Here is a 19,877-nt window from a genome sequence, read left to right as displayed (position 1 = left end):
GAAAGGTACCTCACATGTTTAGCAATTAATATACAGGAAATTCGATTATGGCAGCCCTTAATGCATATTCTTAGACTCCTTGACAAGTGGTTAATAAACTACACACTTTAGATGTCGCAAATTTAGGCAAGGGAAAAACAAAATATTTTATTGAAACCTGACAAATAATTTTACAAGAAAAGCGAGATTAAAACTATTACAAGATTTGTTTGATTGCCGGAAGAAATTGAGTAGAGGCAATAGATGATTATTCGACCTATTACCTTCAAATAATCAGCATGCAAACTAGTTTTGATAATTTTTTTTTTTGTCTCACCTTCCGTATTAGTGATTTGTCAGTTCCTTAGATTCATTTGTATTTTTTTGTTTTTTCTTTACTCAAATTTTAATTAGCAACTCCCAATTTAAAAAAATATTTTACTTCATTTGTGCCATTAATTTTAAAAATGTTACAACCGCAGAACTATGACGTGAGTTCTTCTTTAAGTATACATGGAAATATATAAGCAATATCTTAAATATGGAATTCCAAAATCTGAAAAAAAGAAATGATCTCTTTTTGAAAGAAAACAAAACGTCATGGATCGGGGACAAAGCTCGAACTACAGCTTGAAACAAATTTTAAATAAAGCAGCTCTGAGCTATGTTTTGCTGAAACATGCTTGTTATGTTACAGTATACTAAAGGCGGTAATTACGAAATACCCGAAATAACAATTTTTATCGAAGCCGTTAGTTAAAATGTCGTTTTGTTACAATTTATTACTAAAAGGATGAGATAATAATAACACACTTTTTTGAACAAACAATCTTTGCGCATTTTTAAAATAATCTTTAGTTTAGGGAAGATTGTTCAAGGGATAAAACCCAAACATTTGATAGAAAGTCTCCACTCAGTGGCAAACCGTTAAGTACCCTATTCTTAGTAAGCGGTAAAAAATAATTGCATGACAGTGTGCGTTAATTTTAGCGGGAATGGGAAATGGCTAAACTTACATATTGCTTTCTAGACAAATGAGGTATTTTGTTCGATGTACTGATATTCTGCAGAGAAATTATCGAAGAAGCCGATTGTGATCCAACCACAAAAGTTGCCAGTAATGCAGTCTCACTTGGGTAATGACATAGCAAAGCTTTTTTCCAAAAAATACAATATTAATTTTTCTGAAGAAACATTTTTGTTATGATTACTCGCCTACAAGAGTAAAAATAAAATGTTAGATTTCAAATATCAAATGGTATAAAACAATGAAGGACAGGCATGCCTCATAAAAATCCAGACAGAAAATTTGAAGCATTCCAGGGATTAAATAAATTTTTATTAATAACAAATTACTATAATAAATACATAATGAAATGAATGAGAAAATAATGATATCGAACAAGAACAGTTTCAGACAACAATAAAAAATTTCAAGAGAAACTTTTTATAATCATGGATATATCTCGCACAAATTCAGCAACGTATCCACTGAAAGAAATAAAAACAAAGAAAAATTAAAATATTTTTATTTTGTTAACTTTTTAAAAATTTGAAAAAAAACAGCTAACAAATTAAAAGATAAATATTTTGGGAAATGAATAACTTAAATTCTTTGAGCGTAATAATTTATAGTTAATTAACTAATAAGTAAGTTACCGTATTTTTTTTTTCTTTTTGCATAAGCTATAAGGAAGAATAATTTACGATTTTTTAAATTGGTTCTTGTTTATAAAATTTTGACTTTTTCAAAAATCAAATTTTCCTTTTTTGCATTTTCCGCAACCTTATAGTTTGTTAAATAATGTGTTTAAATGATGTCTAAAAATTATAATTTTTGGGGAGTTAATAATGAGCATCACAGATGTATGTAACATGCAACATATTCTTTAAACTTCGATCACATCTTCTACCTCGTCCTTATAAAATCTGAAAAACTAGATATGCCATTATAATTTTGTTAGCAGAAATAAGCAGGAAGTGTAATAATTTTTAAATAAATTTGGAATGACTTTTAAACATGAAAGTTAGGATAATTTTTTTTTAAAACAATTGACTTTCCCATTGTTAGTAAGAGCACCTTGTCTATGCCGGTATGTTGTTACTGTGTGATATTAAAATGCGCCAAGTCACCAAGCTAAAATGTTAATTTTTGCTAAAAAAAACTTGTAATGAATAAAATAAAAAAATCGACACAGATTCGTTCATTTAAGATAAAAATATATATCGAAAGACTTATTTTCATCGAAAGGAAATTTGTCATGTTGTTCAGACTGGCTACCAGTTAATACCAATGGTTTTAACCATTGGTTATGGTTTTGGTTTAGAATTTATGGTTTTAACTATTTTAACCAGTGTTGGGTATACCGGACTAATGTATACCGGATAGTGGCACTGAACCTTAAATAAAACATCAGTATAGGGAATACCGGGTAATTATATAACTGACGCGATTTTCCAATTGAGCGGCCTTTAACGACCAGCTCCCCTAAATGTCATTTTTTTAAATTAAAAAAAAAAATTATTACTGACTTTTTTTTTTAGTTCAGGTAACAAATTCAAAAAAAAAAGTGCTAAAATAATAATTCGAACCAACTACAGTCAGTAGAAAAATCTATAAAATAGAGAGCGAGTCGTTAAAGACCACTGGATTGTAAATTAGCTCAACGGTCAGTGGCAGAAGGCAGTGGATTTAACCTTATGAAAACAGTGCAAAGTTAACAGGGAAATGGCACTCATAATCCTTGATTAATCAGATAAAAAAAGCACATATTATTGATGGATTATGATGTTCCGTGTTTGATTTGGCGAAGAAAAATTTAACCGTCGCCAATCGCTGCCTTTAATGGAAGAGTACCTATTTTTTTTCGAAGGAATCTCTGAAATATAAATATAAATGAAGCTCATTTGTTTTTTTGTTTTTTTTTCCTTTTAAAGAAGACATATTAACTATTCAAAGTATCAATAAGAAAATTTTATGAAAAATAACTTTATATGTTATGAATTAACTACACTTGAAAATTTATTCAAGTTATGCCAAAAGTAATGTTATTTTTCTGATGAAAGCATTAGTTTTCTTGCTAAACATTATTTCAAGTAGAAAATTTTGACAATAAACTGAAGATAAAACTATATTTTTATATTTAAGTCACCGAATCACACAATCAATATTTTATGGATGATTTTGACGCAAAATGAGGCACTTCACCAAGTGCGGTAACTGATCTAGAACTCTAATCTGAACGATTTTGATTCTGCTTGTGGTAACTCTTACAACTGTTAGCTAAAAAAAATAACAACTTTTAAACTCCTTACTAAGTTCCTTTTCGTTGCTCCACAAATTTTTGTAATAAAGATCACCTCCTGGAGGAGTAGCTTGAAGAGATTTCAGCTTTTCTTTATACATTGTTTCGGCCTGCTCTACCCAGTATGTGTAGATGCTCCTTCTTGCAAGATCTATGGATCCTTTCTCGTTCGGAATATCCTCGTGGACTATAGCCTGCATACGGTTTTTGATCTGGAATCAGAATAAAATATTTAAAACATTTTAGCGGGTTTTAGCCACTCTAAAAATATTGACTGGTTTCTCAAGATCCGTTCAGTGTGTATAATTTAGAAAGTGAAACATAAATCAGCTGTAACTGGCAGAGATTTATCACTTATCAATTCCCTATCAAGTGACTTATTACATCTATAATGTTTTGAGGAACTACCTACGGAAATCCATCTTTTCAGCATTTTGTCCTGATTAAATGGTACGTTGCGATGCTCTTGGAAATATTTCGGAAAGGAAAGGTCAGCATTGCTTTATGGCCTTTCCAGTCAGCAGTACCATCTGTTGACAAACTTTGGCTCCAATATTTAAAACTAATAGGAATTAATAATTTCCTTTCCTTATTCCTTTGTCGAATGCAGCAAACCGTACGATTCTATCTCTTTCCACATTTATTTAACCCCTTCCTTCTCGCGAAGTTTCGCCCTCTATTTCTCGCTCTCGTGAAATTTCCGGGCTGGAGTGTTCAGTAGTAAAGCGCCAATAAGAATAAAACTAATTTATTTCTTTTGTCCAGAAAACATTTTATTTCTGATTTTACACACCATATGGCAGTACCAGGATATTTTTAAGGTAATTGTAGATAGTTCGTTTGTTTTAAACTAGATGTCAGCACTAATCAAGAACGTGCATTTGGCAAAATAGGCACTTTTATGACAGTTTTCTTGAAAATTAACCGATCGTTAAGGGGTTAATGTTTTTTTTTAACTAATCGTAGGTTATTTTTACTATACTTAGTTTCTCCTTCCTTTTATCCCTTTTATTATTACTTGAAAATCGTCTTAACTACTTGACAATTCATTTTCAATTTTCATCTATCTAACTAAGATAACATAACTAATGTCTTATTACCATCATAGGTAAGTAAAAAAAAAGCTTATGTCATACCAGCAGCATATCGAACATGATATCATCCAGTGCTGAATCTCTGTCTTCAGGTTTTAAGGTGACCTTCCTGAATAGGTCAATCTTTCGGTTCAATACTTCCAGTGAGGCATTACGAAGGAATCCTCTGATCACCATCTCAACTATTTCTACCTTCTTGTTCTCTAATTTCTCTTCGTAACTCAACTCTTTCTCCTAAATAACAAAAAAAAGGAGTTTAATCATAATCATTATAGAGCAAATGGTACGTATCTGTTAAGAGGATAAATTAAAAGTATTTTGTGTTTAAATTAAAAGCTTAATAATAGTTGCGTTTCCAGAATGACACCACGTGTATACTTGTAATGTGGTATTAGTCGCATCCATCATTCCTCCATTCTTTGTAGTGAGTCCCGCAGTGGACTGATCGTAAAGACACGGTTCCCAATGGAACACCGAAGTCAAGCATCAATTGCTGCGGTCAGTAAGCGGGTGGATGACCAATTTGATCAGCCTGCGTAGGGACCCAAGGGTGCGCGATATCGGTCCTTGTTAAACTGTTCTACCGTAAAGTGCTCGACTTCGCACGCTGTTCGTCGGGCTACTAAAGCAGGGGAGCTATACCTTCTGCAGAGGTTCAAAATTGCGATGGCATGGATCATTCTCAGGGATGTTTCCCAGACTGTCGCCATTTGCCCATTTTGTATTTGCCCAAAATTAAAGGAAAAGTTTGAAATCACATCAAATATACTAGAGCTTTATTTACGTCAAACTAGAGTTACACAATGGAATGTAGGCAAAATCCTGGAAGACATGCCGTCATAATTTTGATCCTTTGCATGAGGGGATGGCTCCACTCGTTTTAGTAGTCTGACAACCTGAGTGCGAAGTCAAACATTTTAAGTGGAATATTTTAATGACGACCGACCCTCGATCCCTTCCATATATGGCAGTACTTTTACTTTCGTTACTTGTTCCACCGGTACAAGTAAAAAGTTTGTACTTTTACTTGTACTTCGTTACTTTTTAAATTTAGTACTTTTACTTGTACTTTCGTTACTTTTTTAGGGAAAAAGTACAAGTATTTGTAACGGAAATGTCGAATTAAATCGTTACTTTTTTCTAAATCTCGGTAAGCTTTCCAAAAAAAAAAAATTTATTAAAAAGAAGTGCTCATGTTTTTTTAATTTATAAAATTAATGTGCAATATATATGCATTCACAGCTAACTTCGTGTTTAAATACCTTGACCTTGAAAATTTCTTTTTCGTGCAAATCCATAAAAAGTTTGATATTAAAATTATATTTGATTTTGAAATTATATTATACGATTATATTATAAAATTATATTATAATATTCTTCCGAATTTAAAAATAAATTAATGTCCATAACTTTCGAAATTAAAAATAATTAAATAAATAACAACAATTTTGCAAAAACATTAAAGAACATAAGAATATTATTCAATAAAATTTTAGGTTACTTTGATATTTCGATTTCCTAGAAATGTACTTTTAAATCGTTACTTTTTTTGTTTAGTACTTGTACCTTTTACTCGTTACTTTTTAAAATAAGAACTTTTTACTTTTTACTCGTTACTTTTCTTAAAAATACTTGTACTTTTACTCGTTACTTTTTAAAAGTAACGTTGCCATATATGGTCCCTTCGCAGGCTGATCAAAGTGACCACACACCCGCTTGATTTCAATTATCTATTGGGAACCGTGTCTTAAGATCAGTTCACTGTGAGTCGATTGAATCGATTTAAATCCTCTTGACCTGACGCGTTTAACCGTTGAGACTCTACTGAATGAGGAATTGGTTGGTGTTCCTAACTCCACGTTCTTCCAAATATAGCCGTAGTCAGGCCCGTAATTCTGGGGTTCAAACTTTTTAGTTTTTCTTTGAGCCTCTCAGTAAATAGAAAAACAAAAACTGTCGAATCAAACCTTTTATTAACTAACTTTATTAAGCATATTTCGGGATATTCCGGTTTATCCTAAAAAAGTAATCGAAAAATTTTCTTCAAATCCCCGTCGCAATGTCTTTGTAAACTTTGTTTACAAATTGATTATAATTGTTATTTAATATTAATTAAAAAATAATTATTATGTAATATTTTTAATTACTAGTTTAACTTTTGCAAAAAACAGAATAAACAATATTTGTTACAATGTTTTTCCCCTACTTTGCATGTCTGAAACCGTCCTTGCTTCTTACCATATCCCCCCCCCCCCGAAAAAATATCCTGGCTACGGCCTTGGCCGTAGTTATACCAATATTTGTTAACATAGTGGTTATGAATATTTTAAGAAATTATAATTCTAACATACTGTCGCTTCTTTTTCTTTTTTCTCAGTGGACTCTTTTTCTTTTTCTCCAGTGGACTCCTTATCCTCTGTAGGCTCGCTTTCTATTTCTTCAGTGGACTCTTTTTTCGGTTTGGCAGCATCTTTCTTCAAAGATTCGGCAGCCGCCATAGAAATTCCTTGTAAACCATCACGAATCACGCTCTTCACGAAACTTACGAAAGAGGCCATACTCATGTCCAAGACATTACGAGCCTCTTTGTACGCATCTGCATCATATTTAAAGAAGGAATAAATAAATAGATAAATAAATAAATAGATAAATAAATAAGTAGATAAATAAATAAATAGATAGATAAATAAATAAATAGATAAATAAATTAGTAAATAAATAAATAAAATAAACTGTAGATTAAAAGGTACTAAATGCCAAGTTAAAATGCTCTTCGAAATTTTAAACGAAAAATTGAAGTACTCATGTCTGGTTAAAACTTAGCTGTGTTTTTCTTTAAGCAAAATAAAAAAAGCACAATTTAAATATATGAACTTAGTAATAAAGCTATAATTTTAAATTATATATTTCATCTCACCATCTGGGCTTTAGAACGGAAATTAAATATTTTAAAAATTACTAAGCTTTCTTAAAAAACGTCGACTTAACGAGATTTTTCCAATGAGATGGAAAAAATCAAAATCAACGATTAATTATCCGTTTTTGCAACAAAAAAAAAATTTGAGTTCAAAGAATACAGCTTTTTATAACCATCTTTGAGCCGACCAGCCTGTGTAGGGGGTAAGGAACTGTCCTGGCATCAAAAAGGTTCTGGGTTCGAAACCCGGCCAAGGCATGGATGTCCTTTCTCCTATGTGTGTGAATGTGACCCGCCCTATAAACGGATTGTGGTAGTGCGACGTGGGCGACGCTGCTCCACTGCCGTGGCTCCACCACAGGTGCCCACTGGGAAACGAAAAGAGAGTTAGCAGTTCTGGCACTTTCTGTGGCCAATGGACAGTAGTTCCAAGTGCCCGCCATTAAAAAAAAATAATAATAAAATAACCGTCTTTGAACAACCGATCCAATATTGAGTTTACGACTACCAATGTTGAACTCCGTAGCTTTGTTATTATGAACTCAACCCTGAAGACAAGGGAAAATCGTACATCAACCATTGGGACAAACTATTCAAAAAAGAAAAAAAAAACTATCAGTACTATATAATTCTCAAAACAAAATGTTTCAGAAGTACTTTGCTTTTTAATGTTTATTTTTTGGAATATTTTTTAAAATATAAAATAAACACAATAATGCTTTTTAGGGATCGGAAAACTGTGATCAGTTGAGTGTAATTATTGCAAAGAAGGGATTAAAATCATCTAAAAGCAGTTTATTTTAAAATGAAGCTTAAAGGCAGCTATTAACGAAAGTGAATGCATTCCAGTGTAATTAGCTAAATAAATATAATGTAGTAAAAAAATAAAATTAGAAATAATAAAACAGTTTTTTTATGATTTTAACCCCTACCTTGCACTTTTGACTACAATAACAAACATTGGAAACATTTTTGTTTCTTCCTATTTATATATTAATTTTTAAAGCACAATTTGCACAGTTTTTAATTTGATTTTATTTGTATAGTTCTTTATTTGATTTATTTTTCTTATTACAGGGAATTTAAACATTTATCATAAGTGAACTAATTACAGCTAAGGGTCTGTACCATATACTCCGAACTTGCTTCCTTTTGTCCATAGCTTTTAAAAATATTGAAACCTTTTTTTATATATTCTCAGAAAAATCGAGTTAACGTTGAACAATAATATCTGGCTAATATGTTACAACCAGGATTTATAAAGATGGATTGCTAATTTCAAAAAATGTTCAAGGGTACTGGCTATTCTGTATTCCATATTTTCGAAGAGATGAAGCCAAAAATGAAACCAAAAGAGTAAGCACATTAAAAGTCTTACAATTCTTTAAAAAAACAAACATAAATTTTGGTTAAATCTAGCGAATTAATACTTAGGTAGGCGGAACTCAAAATATTAGAAGGAAACAACGAGAAATCGAAAAGTATGCATTAAAAACACCTCCTTAGTACAACAGATTAGAATCAGATTTGACACTTTTTAACCCGCCTTCCTCGCTGGTGATCTGACAGTTTTTAAAAGCTTTTTCATCTTTTCCTAGTTTAAAATGCAGTCTAATGTGGATGCATTTTTTTACTTCGTTTTTGATAAGGATTCCGAATAATAATTGTATATTAAGAACAGTAATTCCGGAAAACCCTGTTTGTTGTTGCCCTTAATATTTAATAGCAATTAAAGTATAATTTCAATAATTATACAGAACAATAATTATATAAAACAATTCCAGTAGTATATTTAATAAGTTAATATTTAATAACATAGTAGCTTACCTGTCACGTTTAATGCTTTATTTAAATATAAGTTGAGTGAAGAATTTCCATTATCATAGAGCAAGTCAAAACTAGTAGCAATTAATTCATTCCACTTGGCTGTGATGTTCTTATGTACCCTCTTGATCCTGGTACCAAATGCATTTTTTATGCTCTTGAATTGCATGTGTATTCTTCTTTCTTCACTGAAAAAAGAATCCAATGTCATTATTAAAAACAAATACTGTAAATTCCACAAATGCAATCGAATTATGAAAAACCACTTGCACTTCAACTCCGATTCTCCAAGAACCACTGAAATATTTTTTGTTCTAATTTATCATCAGACTGAACCATTTTATTTGCCTTTGACTAACTAATTATATTATTTTTAATTCATTTTTTTAGTACCATTAAAGAATTTTTTTTTAGTAATACACATTTAAATAATCTTTCAAGAATCTTTCTAATGTTACGATTTTAAATGATCCTTCAAGAGTGAATTGAATTTAGTTATAAATTTATATACGTTTTTACATCATTTTAAAGGGTTTAATTTTACAAATTTTGATTGAAATCAGCCGAATAGTTGTTGAGAAATCGAATTTTATACATACGACTTTTTTTTAAATTCGATTTCTCAGGAACTGTTAGACCAATTTCGTTCAAATTTTGTATTTTGTCTTATTAAATTATGTTTTTTAAAACGATGAGAAAATGTGTACGCCATACAATTCAAACTTTTTTCGATTATTAAATGAAATAATAAAAAAATAATAATAAATAAGTATTAAAAATTATTTTTTGCATGGAATTATCTTTGATAATTATCGAATTTTATAATTGGAATTATGGAATTACCGAGTTTTATAATTGTGTGCAAAAATTTCATTTTATTTTATAGCCGTCGTTGAATAGCGAACCCGATTTTGGGGCTCACGATTACTAACCTTCAACTCCGTGGGCTTATAATTTTGAACCCAATCCAGAAGACAAGGGGACTACCAGATCAAGTATTGAGAGAAACTCGCCTTCGTGGCGGACTTCTTGGTGGAACTAACTCACATTTGCGTTACATGGAGAGGAAAACCACAAACACCTCCCACGGTTAGTTTGACGGCCTCGTACCCATGATCCGTCTACCACTGAGGATATTTCACGTCAGCACTGTGGTCGGTGCAAGCTGGATGCGAAATTCGTATCGACCAGCCATCGCTGGGATTCGAACCCGGTTCACCTCATTGGAAGGCGAATGCTCTATCCCCTAACTTTTGACCGCATTCTTGACTATACTATAGGAAACATATTTTTCTAATTACGGCTACCTCGCTTATTTTGAATGACGAGAATCCGAATCAATTGAAAAAAAGGTAATTTTATTCAGAGAAAATAGGTTTTTGTGTCTGATTTTGTAACCTAAAATATCGTCGACACTGATTAATTAGCATATTTAAGGTTAGGCTCTCGAATAATTACGATTAATTCTTACTTCTCCTGGTCAAACTATTGGGAACATATTTCCCAGGTTACAGCTACGTTTTTGTATCTAATTTCGTAACTTCAAATATTGTCTGCCCTTATTAATTAGCATACTTGAAGTCACCCCTTTAAAATCATTACAATTCATCGAGTCAATAAAAAAGTAATAAAATGCAAATATACACTTGGAAAAATAGAAGGTAGTACTAACATTTATCCTCAAATATTCTAAAAGGAAACAATAAGTCGATACGAGTAGGAACGAGTTAAAAGTTAAAGTGGATCTGAAAGTAGCAAATATAAAATAATATAAATCGTTTGACTTTAATTAACATTGGAGAATTCTCAGCATTTGTTTTAGCGTTGGAGAATTTTCAGTATTATCAACCCTCCTATATGATCATTTTTCTTGTTTAGCATTGTGGAATTCTCAACGTTATCAACCATTCTATATGATTGATAATGTTAAGAATTCTCTCATTGCTAAATCAAGAAAGGTAACTTTTTTAGTCGAAAACTTGAGGCAATCGACCGAAAATCAGAATTCATGAAGATAATTGAATTTGACTGACGAAAAACATGAATTTTTTAAATCTATGTTGATATACAAGGACGAAAGTTTGTAGGGTAACCTCGAACAAACAAAGTCAAACAGTATAGAGACAAGTCCTGACTTGATGATAAAAAAAATAATAATAATAAATGCAACTTGTAATAAACAATAATAATAATTTAAAAAAAATCAAAGTTTAAGGGTGTCGAATGTTTCTGGATAACACCTCAAATTCTTTCCGACAGAAGGGCTCGAGTTACCCAATGGGGGCACGAGTTCTCTTGGGCTTCCTGTTGGCGCTACCCCTAAAAAACTATAACCCCATCCAAGAGCTAGAAATTAATAAACTCAATAAACCAAAATGATCATTAATCATCAAGTATTTCCGGTAAGACCGGGATAGCCTGTTAGGTGGGGCAATGGACCCATGTCCAAGAGGTCGTGGGTTCGTTCTCCGAAGACACCACGTCTAGTAAACGGTGACTGATGCAAGTTAAATCTGTCGAGTCTCAAAGTCCTCCATGTTCCCATAACAAATCATACTTCTGGGGGTACTGATCCAGGAGTTTCCTTGTCTTCCGGATTGGGTCAAAACTACAAGGCTTCAGACTTGAACATTAGTAGTTGTAAACCCAAAATTGAATGGACTGTTCATCGACAGTTATAAAATAAAATAAAATGTATTTCCAGTAGTATAAATTCCAAGGTTCTTTCGAGAGATAATATTGTTGTTGTTGTTAATTTACGTCGCACAAGAGCTGTACAATGGGCTATTGGCGACGGTCTGGGAAGCATCCCGGAGAATGATCCGAAGACATGCCATCACAATTTTGGTCCTCTGCGGAGGGGATGGCACCCCCGCTTCGGTAGCCCGACGACCTGCACGCGAAGTCGAGCACTTTACGGTAGCACAGTTTAACGAGGACCAATACCGCACACCCTCGGTCCCTACACAGACTGATCCAAGTGGTCACCCACCAACGCAGAGCTATAAGCGATAAGCAGAGAGCTCGCCACACTTAACTATACTCAATACTCCATATTTACCTAATAACGTCATTTTAAGTTAGAATTAAAGGTCTATTAGGTTAAAATTAAATAAAAATTATCCAAAAAAGCGCAAATATGTATAAATTGCAATGATTTAAAACGAATTATTTCATTTATTTATAAACTCTTTCCAGTTTGGAATTTCAAACTCCTTTTAAAAGAGAGTGCATTCTTCTCTGGTTTCTAATAAGAGTGAGTGAATTTTTATGTCATGTTGTTTACATGAAAATCAGCAGACTAGAACGTAAGTCATTTGAAGTAGTTCACTTTTTCTACAGTGACCACGACGTAGCAATTTGCAATACAAAAGTAGGTATTTATATTCATTTAATATTTTTTTATATTAAATAAATTTTTAAGAACTATAAAGTAATTAGTTTTCTTACTTGTCAGAGGAATCCCTATCTGGAAGATCTGCCATGGCTGCTGACAAACTGTCGGCTGTAGCATCTGCCACCCTATTTACGAATTCCTTGCTATCTGCAAATAGATTTAACGCAAATAGCCATAAAAAATCAGTTGTGCAATAAACAAAAAAAAATATTTTCAAAATTCGATTTCTCAGTAACTATTCGACCGATATCACTCAAATTTTGTATTTTGCCATGTTATATTATGTTCTTTAAAGTATTATAAAAATTTGTATACCTTACAATTCAAATTTTTTTGACTATTATTAAATATAATAATAAATATTTACTAAATGTTTTTTTTTTTTTTTGCATGGAATTATCTTTGGATAAACGAATTTTATATTTGTGGGTATTTCATTTCTCAATTTGCTTAAAAAGTTCTCGAGATAAAGTGAAACACCCAAAAAATAAAATTAATAATAAGGTATCCAAATTTTCGATCGCTTCCCTGACCAAACTATTGAGACCCTATTTTCCAGATTGCGGCTACCTCTAAATTTTATTCATCAAAAATACGGATCCAACAAAAAAAATGGTATTTCTGTACCGAGGAATTGTGTTTTTGTGTTTGATTTCGTAACTTAAAAACGTCGTCTATACTAATTAGTAAGCATTTTGGAAATCAGCCTGGGACGTGAAGATCTAAACATAAGATGAAAAGTTATTTGAAAGCAAACTTTAAATTTTAATACAACATATTTTATCACGCTGAGCTTTTACAGTAACTGAACTTATTATAGCAACTTTTTCACGAAAATGAAAATTCATAATTAATATCCCTAAAAAAATTAAAAATGCCATATTGGTATTTTAAGAAATATTTGTCAGATGTCTTTGAAAACTTTAAAATTTGATGCTCCCATTTTAAGCAGAATGGTCAAACTCAGGGCTAAAGAGTTCTTCTCTATAACCCTGGATCCAACTAGGTCCAGTAAGAATGTTCTGTACGTTTATGAAAATTCTTGAATTGAGCATTGTTATTTTTAGAGGTCTTAATCTTTTCTGTTGTACTTTGCTTTTCTGAAAGTGTTATTCAATATAAAGGTATAGTTTGTCTAAAGTAAGAACTCCCCTAGCCATTCGTCTGGACCCGTAACGGGGACCATGGAAACGAGGTATAACTAATTCAAGTAGACGTGTGGGGTCATTGTTTTAGGACAGGTTTTGGCTTTGGGTCAGCAAAAGAAAGTGAATTTTTTTCCTCGGTCTATTGTGTTAGCCCTAGAGTGAAGAGAAGCTACCCTCCCTAAAAGAAAAAAAGAAGACTAAAAAAAGCTACCCTCTTGTTCCCATAGCAGCAGACGACCTCAGACTTTGTTTCGAAAGGAGTTCTTACCGTAGGCAAACTATAAAATAGTTATTATTAAATTAAAAGTTATGTTGCCACGTGGAAACTATGAACTGGATTGTTCGGAATGTCGTCAGTGAAATGATGGTTTACATTTCAAAAGTGGAAAAAATTCGAAGCGCGCTTCAAAGGGTCCTTGTCTCAGAACTCGCCCATTATCGAATTTTGAGGAGAAAATTTTTTTTTCTTACCTTTGAAAATATTTTCCGTAACGATCTTGTACTTTTCGTGGTAGACAGCATCAACAGTATATCTGTCACACTCTGAATTGCTCACGTATCTTATTTTGACGGCAGCGTCGCTTTCGATGATACATAAGAATAAGGACAACATCCAGAAATAATGCAAGATGCCATTTTGAGATCCTTTACAAGATAAATAAATACAAGGTATTCAAAAAATTTTAGCATTCATGGCATAAATTCGAAAAGATGCAAAATGACATTTGGAGATCCTTTTTAAAAATAATATAATAAATACAAGCTGTTAAAAAAATATTAGAATCAATGACATAAAGTCGAACTGATACAAGGGATACAAATAAAGTATCGGAAATATGCCCTGAAAATGTTTTAACGAACGTACGAGCAAAATTGTATTAGCATATTTCTTCAATACAATCATCAGCAAAACCCTGCACCTTTTGCCACATCTCAAGCAGTTATGTAACTTGTTTGTCAAAAATGTAGTTCCCATCAGCTCGAAGAAAGTGTTCTTTCAGCTTAGAAAAGATATTGTAGTTACAAGGTCCCATGTCAGGAGAGTACGGAGGATGTTCCAACACCTCCCAAAATGGTTTAACCCGTCATGCAACCGTACTAGACGGCAAACCCATTCGCAACATGGGCTTCAGATAATCCTTGATAACGCTTTGATGCAGGGCCGGCTTAAGCGTAAGCGGGGCCCTAGGCCATTTAAATTTTTGGGGCCCTTAGATTAAATTTTATTCTCGTATATTTTTTTTTAAATTCAAATATAAAAGTATTTATGTATCTTTTCATTTAAGAAAGCATATTTAGAATAAAAATAAATAATAATAAATTAAATTTTACTTTATTTTATTAAATTAGAACTAAAAAATAATCGTAAAATTTTGAAAAAATTTGAAAAATCACTGTTTTTCTTAATTTTTTAAAATTTATTTTTAAAAAAATCCATTTTAAGGGGGGCCCCTAATCATTGGGGGCCCCAGGCCATGGCCTAGTCTAGCCTAATGGGTAATCCGGCAATGCTTCGATGCATTTTTGCCAGGAGCAATATCGATTATAATCCATGACCTCTGATCTGCGCGATAAAGCTTCCGAATTCTCCCTAAACGGAGGGGTATACACCCACCCTTCACTGATCACATTCCGTTTGCGCATGGCAGATATTCTGTGTTCTAAACTGCATTGCCAGTAGTGCTTAATCATCCTTCCTAATCCTATAGTAAGGGAAGGGAATCAAAAGATTTATTATTACAATGGACCAAAAAAAGTTTAAATAAATAATCTGAAGATTTATAAAGAAATTGGCCAGTTGGAAACCTCATTTTGAGAATATGACAATCCGTGGATAGTTGGATCATTTTTTTAAAAAAATATTTCACATTGCCAGATTTTTCCTCAACCGATTTTCTCAAAAAGCGATTGCGTTAAACATTCTAAGGACGTTACTATTTAGTTAATTGAATCAAATATTAAAAAATTGCATTATTTCTGTTTAGTATGATTCTTTAGAAAATTATTCCTCCAGATAACAGTTAATTAATTTAAATAATTATTTTGCTTCGTTGGATTTAAGTGGAACCATCTATTATTTCGATAATTTTCAGTTTTTGCATGCATTTAGAAAGCAAAGCTATCGGAATGACGTACAGAATTTTACACTAATAGAAAAATTAAAATAATTAACCATAACAAAAATCTTCCGAAATTAATTACTGCAGCAAAAGTTTGTTTTAACGTCAATTCAAAATAAAAGATAATTATAAGCGAATACGCATATTTAATGTTAAGACAGAAATAAAAAACGAGGGTATAATTGTGTGAAGTATATTCTGATGTCTTAGATAACAGCGAACTAAAAAATTTTTGTAATAGTGGACCTGTCGCAACATGCCGTTCTCATTATATAGAGCTTTTACTATATACATAAATAATGTAATCCTCAGGAATATTAAGAGGACGCCATAGCAAGGAAGAAAATTTTCCTCGCGAAATTCTCTTTTTTCTCCATTACTAATTAAAAATTTAAAGTATAGAGAAAGTGAGTTCAGACAAACCTAGAGTAAGCCATAAAGTTCCAAATACTGAAAAAAAATTCTAAAATATGCAAATGAAAATAAATGATGAGAAGATAGCTTAGGATTACGCAATGGTGAAGTTCTCTTCAAATAATTTGTTTGCATTTTAATATTTTGAAGTATTTTTTTCAGCAACTGAAACTTCATTACCTACTCTAGGTTTGTCTGAACTTGCTTTTTCTTTCTTTTAAATTAGTAATGAAGGATAAAGAGAATTTGAGACGAAAATTTTCTTCCGTGGTATGGCGTCTTCTTAAGTATTGCTGGAATAAATTATAATAAAATAATTCATTTTTCGAGAAAATTAATTCATAAAACTGAGCGATGCTAATAAAAATTCATTTTTTACCTTTGGTGAAATGCTGCATGATGAGAGCCTATTTCACGTGTCCTAACGTATCGTATGAAATCTACCAAGAAAAACCGAATGCGGCACATTGCAGCAGCTGCTGATTCTCAGAGATGCTCAGCAATTATCTCTTACTTCTCAAAACACGTCAGCGTAAGTTATCAGTGTCCGTAAAAAAAGAGAAAAGAAAAATGATTAATTTTTTAATCCCTGATCTTCCACATATCTCTATTGTCCCCATTTAGAACGATTTATTTTTAAATTTGATTTGGAACAATTTTTTTTAATGCTAAGGTTTTGAGAGAAGGAAATGATCAGTGTAATTTTAGTGAACATTGAACTTAATAAAACAAACTTTAGCTCGCATAAAAGTATTGTTTGTAAAACATAGTTTACAAACAAAATACTAAAAGCTGATTATAAAAGCAGATGGGTCACTCTCCAGTAGTACCTAATTTATCTTAAGGCCTGAGAAGCCCAGGTCTAGGGCCCCCACATTTTTGGGGGCCCTATTAGTGTTAAAAATGATACATTTTTGATTTTTTCCTTTAGAATTTTATAATAGAACTATGAGTTAACAAAAATTTTAATAAATATAAGCTCAAATTTACGCTAATCTATCGTACTAACATTATAAATAATTTAAAGAAACTTCATAAGTAAGCAAGTAATTTATTGTTATATTTTCTTTTATTTTACAATTATGACTAGGGGGCCCCTAACTGTTCTGTGCCTAGGGTCCCCGCATTTTTCGATAAGGCACTGTCTTCCAGGCAGAATCGAATTCCCTGCGATTATTTGAGTAAAATTTAAATAGTTTTACTGACTTTCAAGATTTAAATTACTACATTTTTAATAGTGATTTAAAAATTAACATGCACATAATATATCTTATTTTTATAAATTTTGAAAAATTTAAGATACTTTTCGTAACTTTCAACAAATCAATTTTTACTTAACATACGTACATGGAAATTTTTGGAACATAAGACGTCTATATTTTAATGTAAAAATATTTTCGAATGTATCTCTTTGCAAAAAATTATGAAAAAAATTCTCAAAGTGTAAGTTTTAATGCTCTGAAATTTAAGATCTTCTTCTTATCTCCAACAGTTAAGCCAAAGGTTTATTCGATCTGGTCTAACTTAGTCAGACCAAGTCGAATTAACAGTAGATTATATACCTGTCGATGACAAACAGAGAAGACGAGTATAGTTTGTCAACGGTAAGAACTACCTCCACCACAAAGTCTGAGGCCGTCTGCTGGAAACAAGAATAGCGCATTTCAAGGAGGGTAGTTTCTCTCTTAATTCTAAGGCTAACACAATAAATCGGAGAAAAAGATTCCCTTTCTTTCGCCGACCAGACAGAGTCAAAACCTGCCTTAAACAATGACTCTACACCTTCTTGAAATAGTTTTACCTCGTTACCATAGTCACCACCACGGGTCCAGACGAATGGTTAGGGGAGTTCTTACTTTAGACAAGCTATAGAATTCTTCTCTGCTGAGACCAATATATGTTTGGGGAGTGGCCTGATGAAGCTGACATTTAAGACAATGGAGAAAAGTTTTCAATCCACCAGGAAATTTTAGACATTTCAGGTGACCGCTAGCTAGGCGCGATGTTCAAGTTTGGGTAGATCTGTCTCCCGAAATAGAAAGAGAGAATCCTGGTTCGGTCGCCACGTACTAGCTGTTGGTGGAAGGCAGTTGCATGTCTTCTTTAACAGTAGATTTTTCGATAGAATAAAGTTCCATAACCATAAATGTTAGTTTGGTGGTATTAGAAGAGAAATCTGTTGACAGCAGCCTTCTTCAGCGAGTTTGTCTGGTATTTCGTTGCCCTAAATATCCATACGTGATGGCACCCAATGTAAGTGTATTTCGCGATGTTGCAAAATGGTTTTTAGTTTATTATAGATGGAAATACTTGTGCGTTCACCAATATTTAAACGGTCTTTGAGATGCACTGCGGCTATCAGTCAAGATCCATAAAATCAAGATCCGTTTACAGTATACAGCAGAGTATCTAAACCCCCTTAATAAGGGTCACCGAAAATTTATCAATTTTGATATTTCTTTAACTAAAGATATTACTTATATATAAGAAATATATATTTCTTCAACTTATTATAATAATTTTAAAATTTCCAAATATTTTTACGTAATATATATCAAAATAAATAAAAATAAGACAGTACATACAAGGAAACACAAAATCTTTCGATGGATTTTTTGCGACAGAAACGTTTATTTTATTTGCTTTTACGCATGACGGTTCGCACATGTGTATATAGCCGTCTTTGGAGTCCCACAAATGAAATATTATGGGGTCCCCCTCCCCACACCAAAAAGTTTCAGAAAACCTGATCTAAAATGTAATTTTTGAATGATTTATTTATATATGTCATTTTTAAATGAACCACGCGCTAATTATCACCCTTATATTAAATTAGCTGTATATTTGCTCTGATCTTTCATTGTTTTGGACTAAATAAGTTTTTTTAGCAATTGTTTATGACTATTTCTAAACATAAATGAGTACATATGGAAAATATAATGCTAGCACTTTAATATGTAACTAGTTCAAGTAAATCTCATATTATAAAAAAATTAATAATATGTCCGCTTTTTTGGTAGTGCTACATACATATTAATCAATGTATGTTTCGAACAATTAAGAGGACACTTAAGAACATTAAGAGGAACAATTAAGATTAAGGCTCTAGGGCTGTCGCTCCGCTGAGTTTAGTTTAGTGATTCTTTTTGATTTCATTGATGATGGTTTCATTTAACGAAACATGGGTAAAAATATTTCGAAATAAACTAAAAAAAACTAGAGACTAAAAGTGAATAGAGTAACATAAAACTATTTTAAGCATACCCATCTAGTTTTATGTTTATTTGAATGCTTTACGTGCTTTTAAAACATATTCAATATTGAAGAAAAACTTGCTCTGCCGACAAAAACTTACAATGTATTTTGATCTCAACTAATTTACTCTTCTTTGGATATTTAATTGACAAATTGCCTCCTTGTCTTTAAATGTTTAGCTTGAACAAAAACAATCATGATTTTATTTATTCAGCGATTTGTTTGTAATAATTAAATAATAATTTTTGAAATATTTTATTTAGACGTATCAACTATTTTAGTTATATTATAGCTTTCAAGTAATATTCAGAACTGTTAACACATTTTATGAGATAATTTAAGAGAGTAAATATAAAAAAAATCTGAATTAAATAAAAAAATGAATTTCACCGATCTTGGTTCAGACTCACGTTTTCTTTACTTA

At 31.9% G+C, this 19,877-nt stretch overlaps 2 protein-coding genes across 2 annotated transcripts in view; one reads left to right on the top strand and one right to left on the bottom strand.

Moving 5' to 3' along the window:
* Nucleotides 1-19,877, top strand: part of LOC107456859 (non-selective voltage-gated ion channel VDAC2) — a 113,609-nt gene that overhangs the window by 18,179 nt on the left and 75,553 nt on the right. The gene's annotated exons all lie outside the window — the stretch shown is intronic.
* On the bottom strand, nt 1,297-16,717 carry LOC107456851 (uncharacterized). The gene is made up of 8 exons (XM_043044251.3): nt 16,578-16,717; nt 14,136-14,309; nt 12,570-12,663; nt 9,123-9,307; nt 6,730-6,974; nt 4,421-4,612; nt 3,295-3,496; nt 1,297-1,470 (listed from the first exon to the last, which is right to left on the bottom strand). The coding sequence occupies exons 1-8, from the start codon at nt 16,594-16,596 to the stop codon at nt 1,433-1,435; spliced, it is 1,149 nt and encodes a 382-aa protein (XP_042900185.1). The 5' UTR covers nt 16,597-16,717; the 3' UTR covers nt 1,297-1,432.

Source organism: Parasteatoda tepidariorum, chromosome 4 (genome assembly GCF_982258835.1).
Source record: "Parasteatoda tepidariorum strain Cologne lab strain chromosome 4, Ptep-v5.0, whole genome shotgun sequence".
In the NCBI taxonomy this organism is placed as follows: domain Eukaryota; kingdom Metazoa; phylum Arthropoda; class Arachnida; order Araneae; family Theridiidae; genus Parasteatoda; species Parasteatoda tepidariorum.
This window is presented reverse-complemented; position numbering and strand designations above follow the sequence as displayed.

Excerpts from the sequence above, each read along its gene's own strand:
- LOC107456851 (XM_043044251.3), bottom strand. Across the intron at positions 12,664-14,135 it reads TACGGAAAATATTTTCAAAG|ATAGCAAGGAATTCGTAAAT; the intron begins GTAAGAAAAAAA and ends ATCTATTTGCAG. Across the intron at positions 3,497-4,420 it reads TCATGTTCGATATGCTGCTG|ATCAAAAACCGTATGCAGGC; the intron begins GTATGACATAAG and ends TTCTGATTCCAG.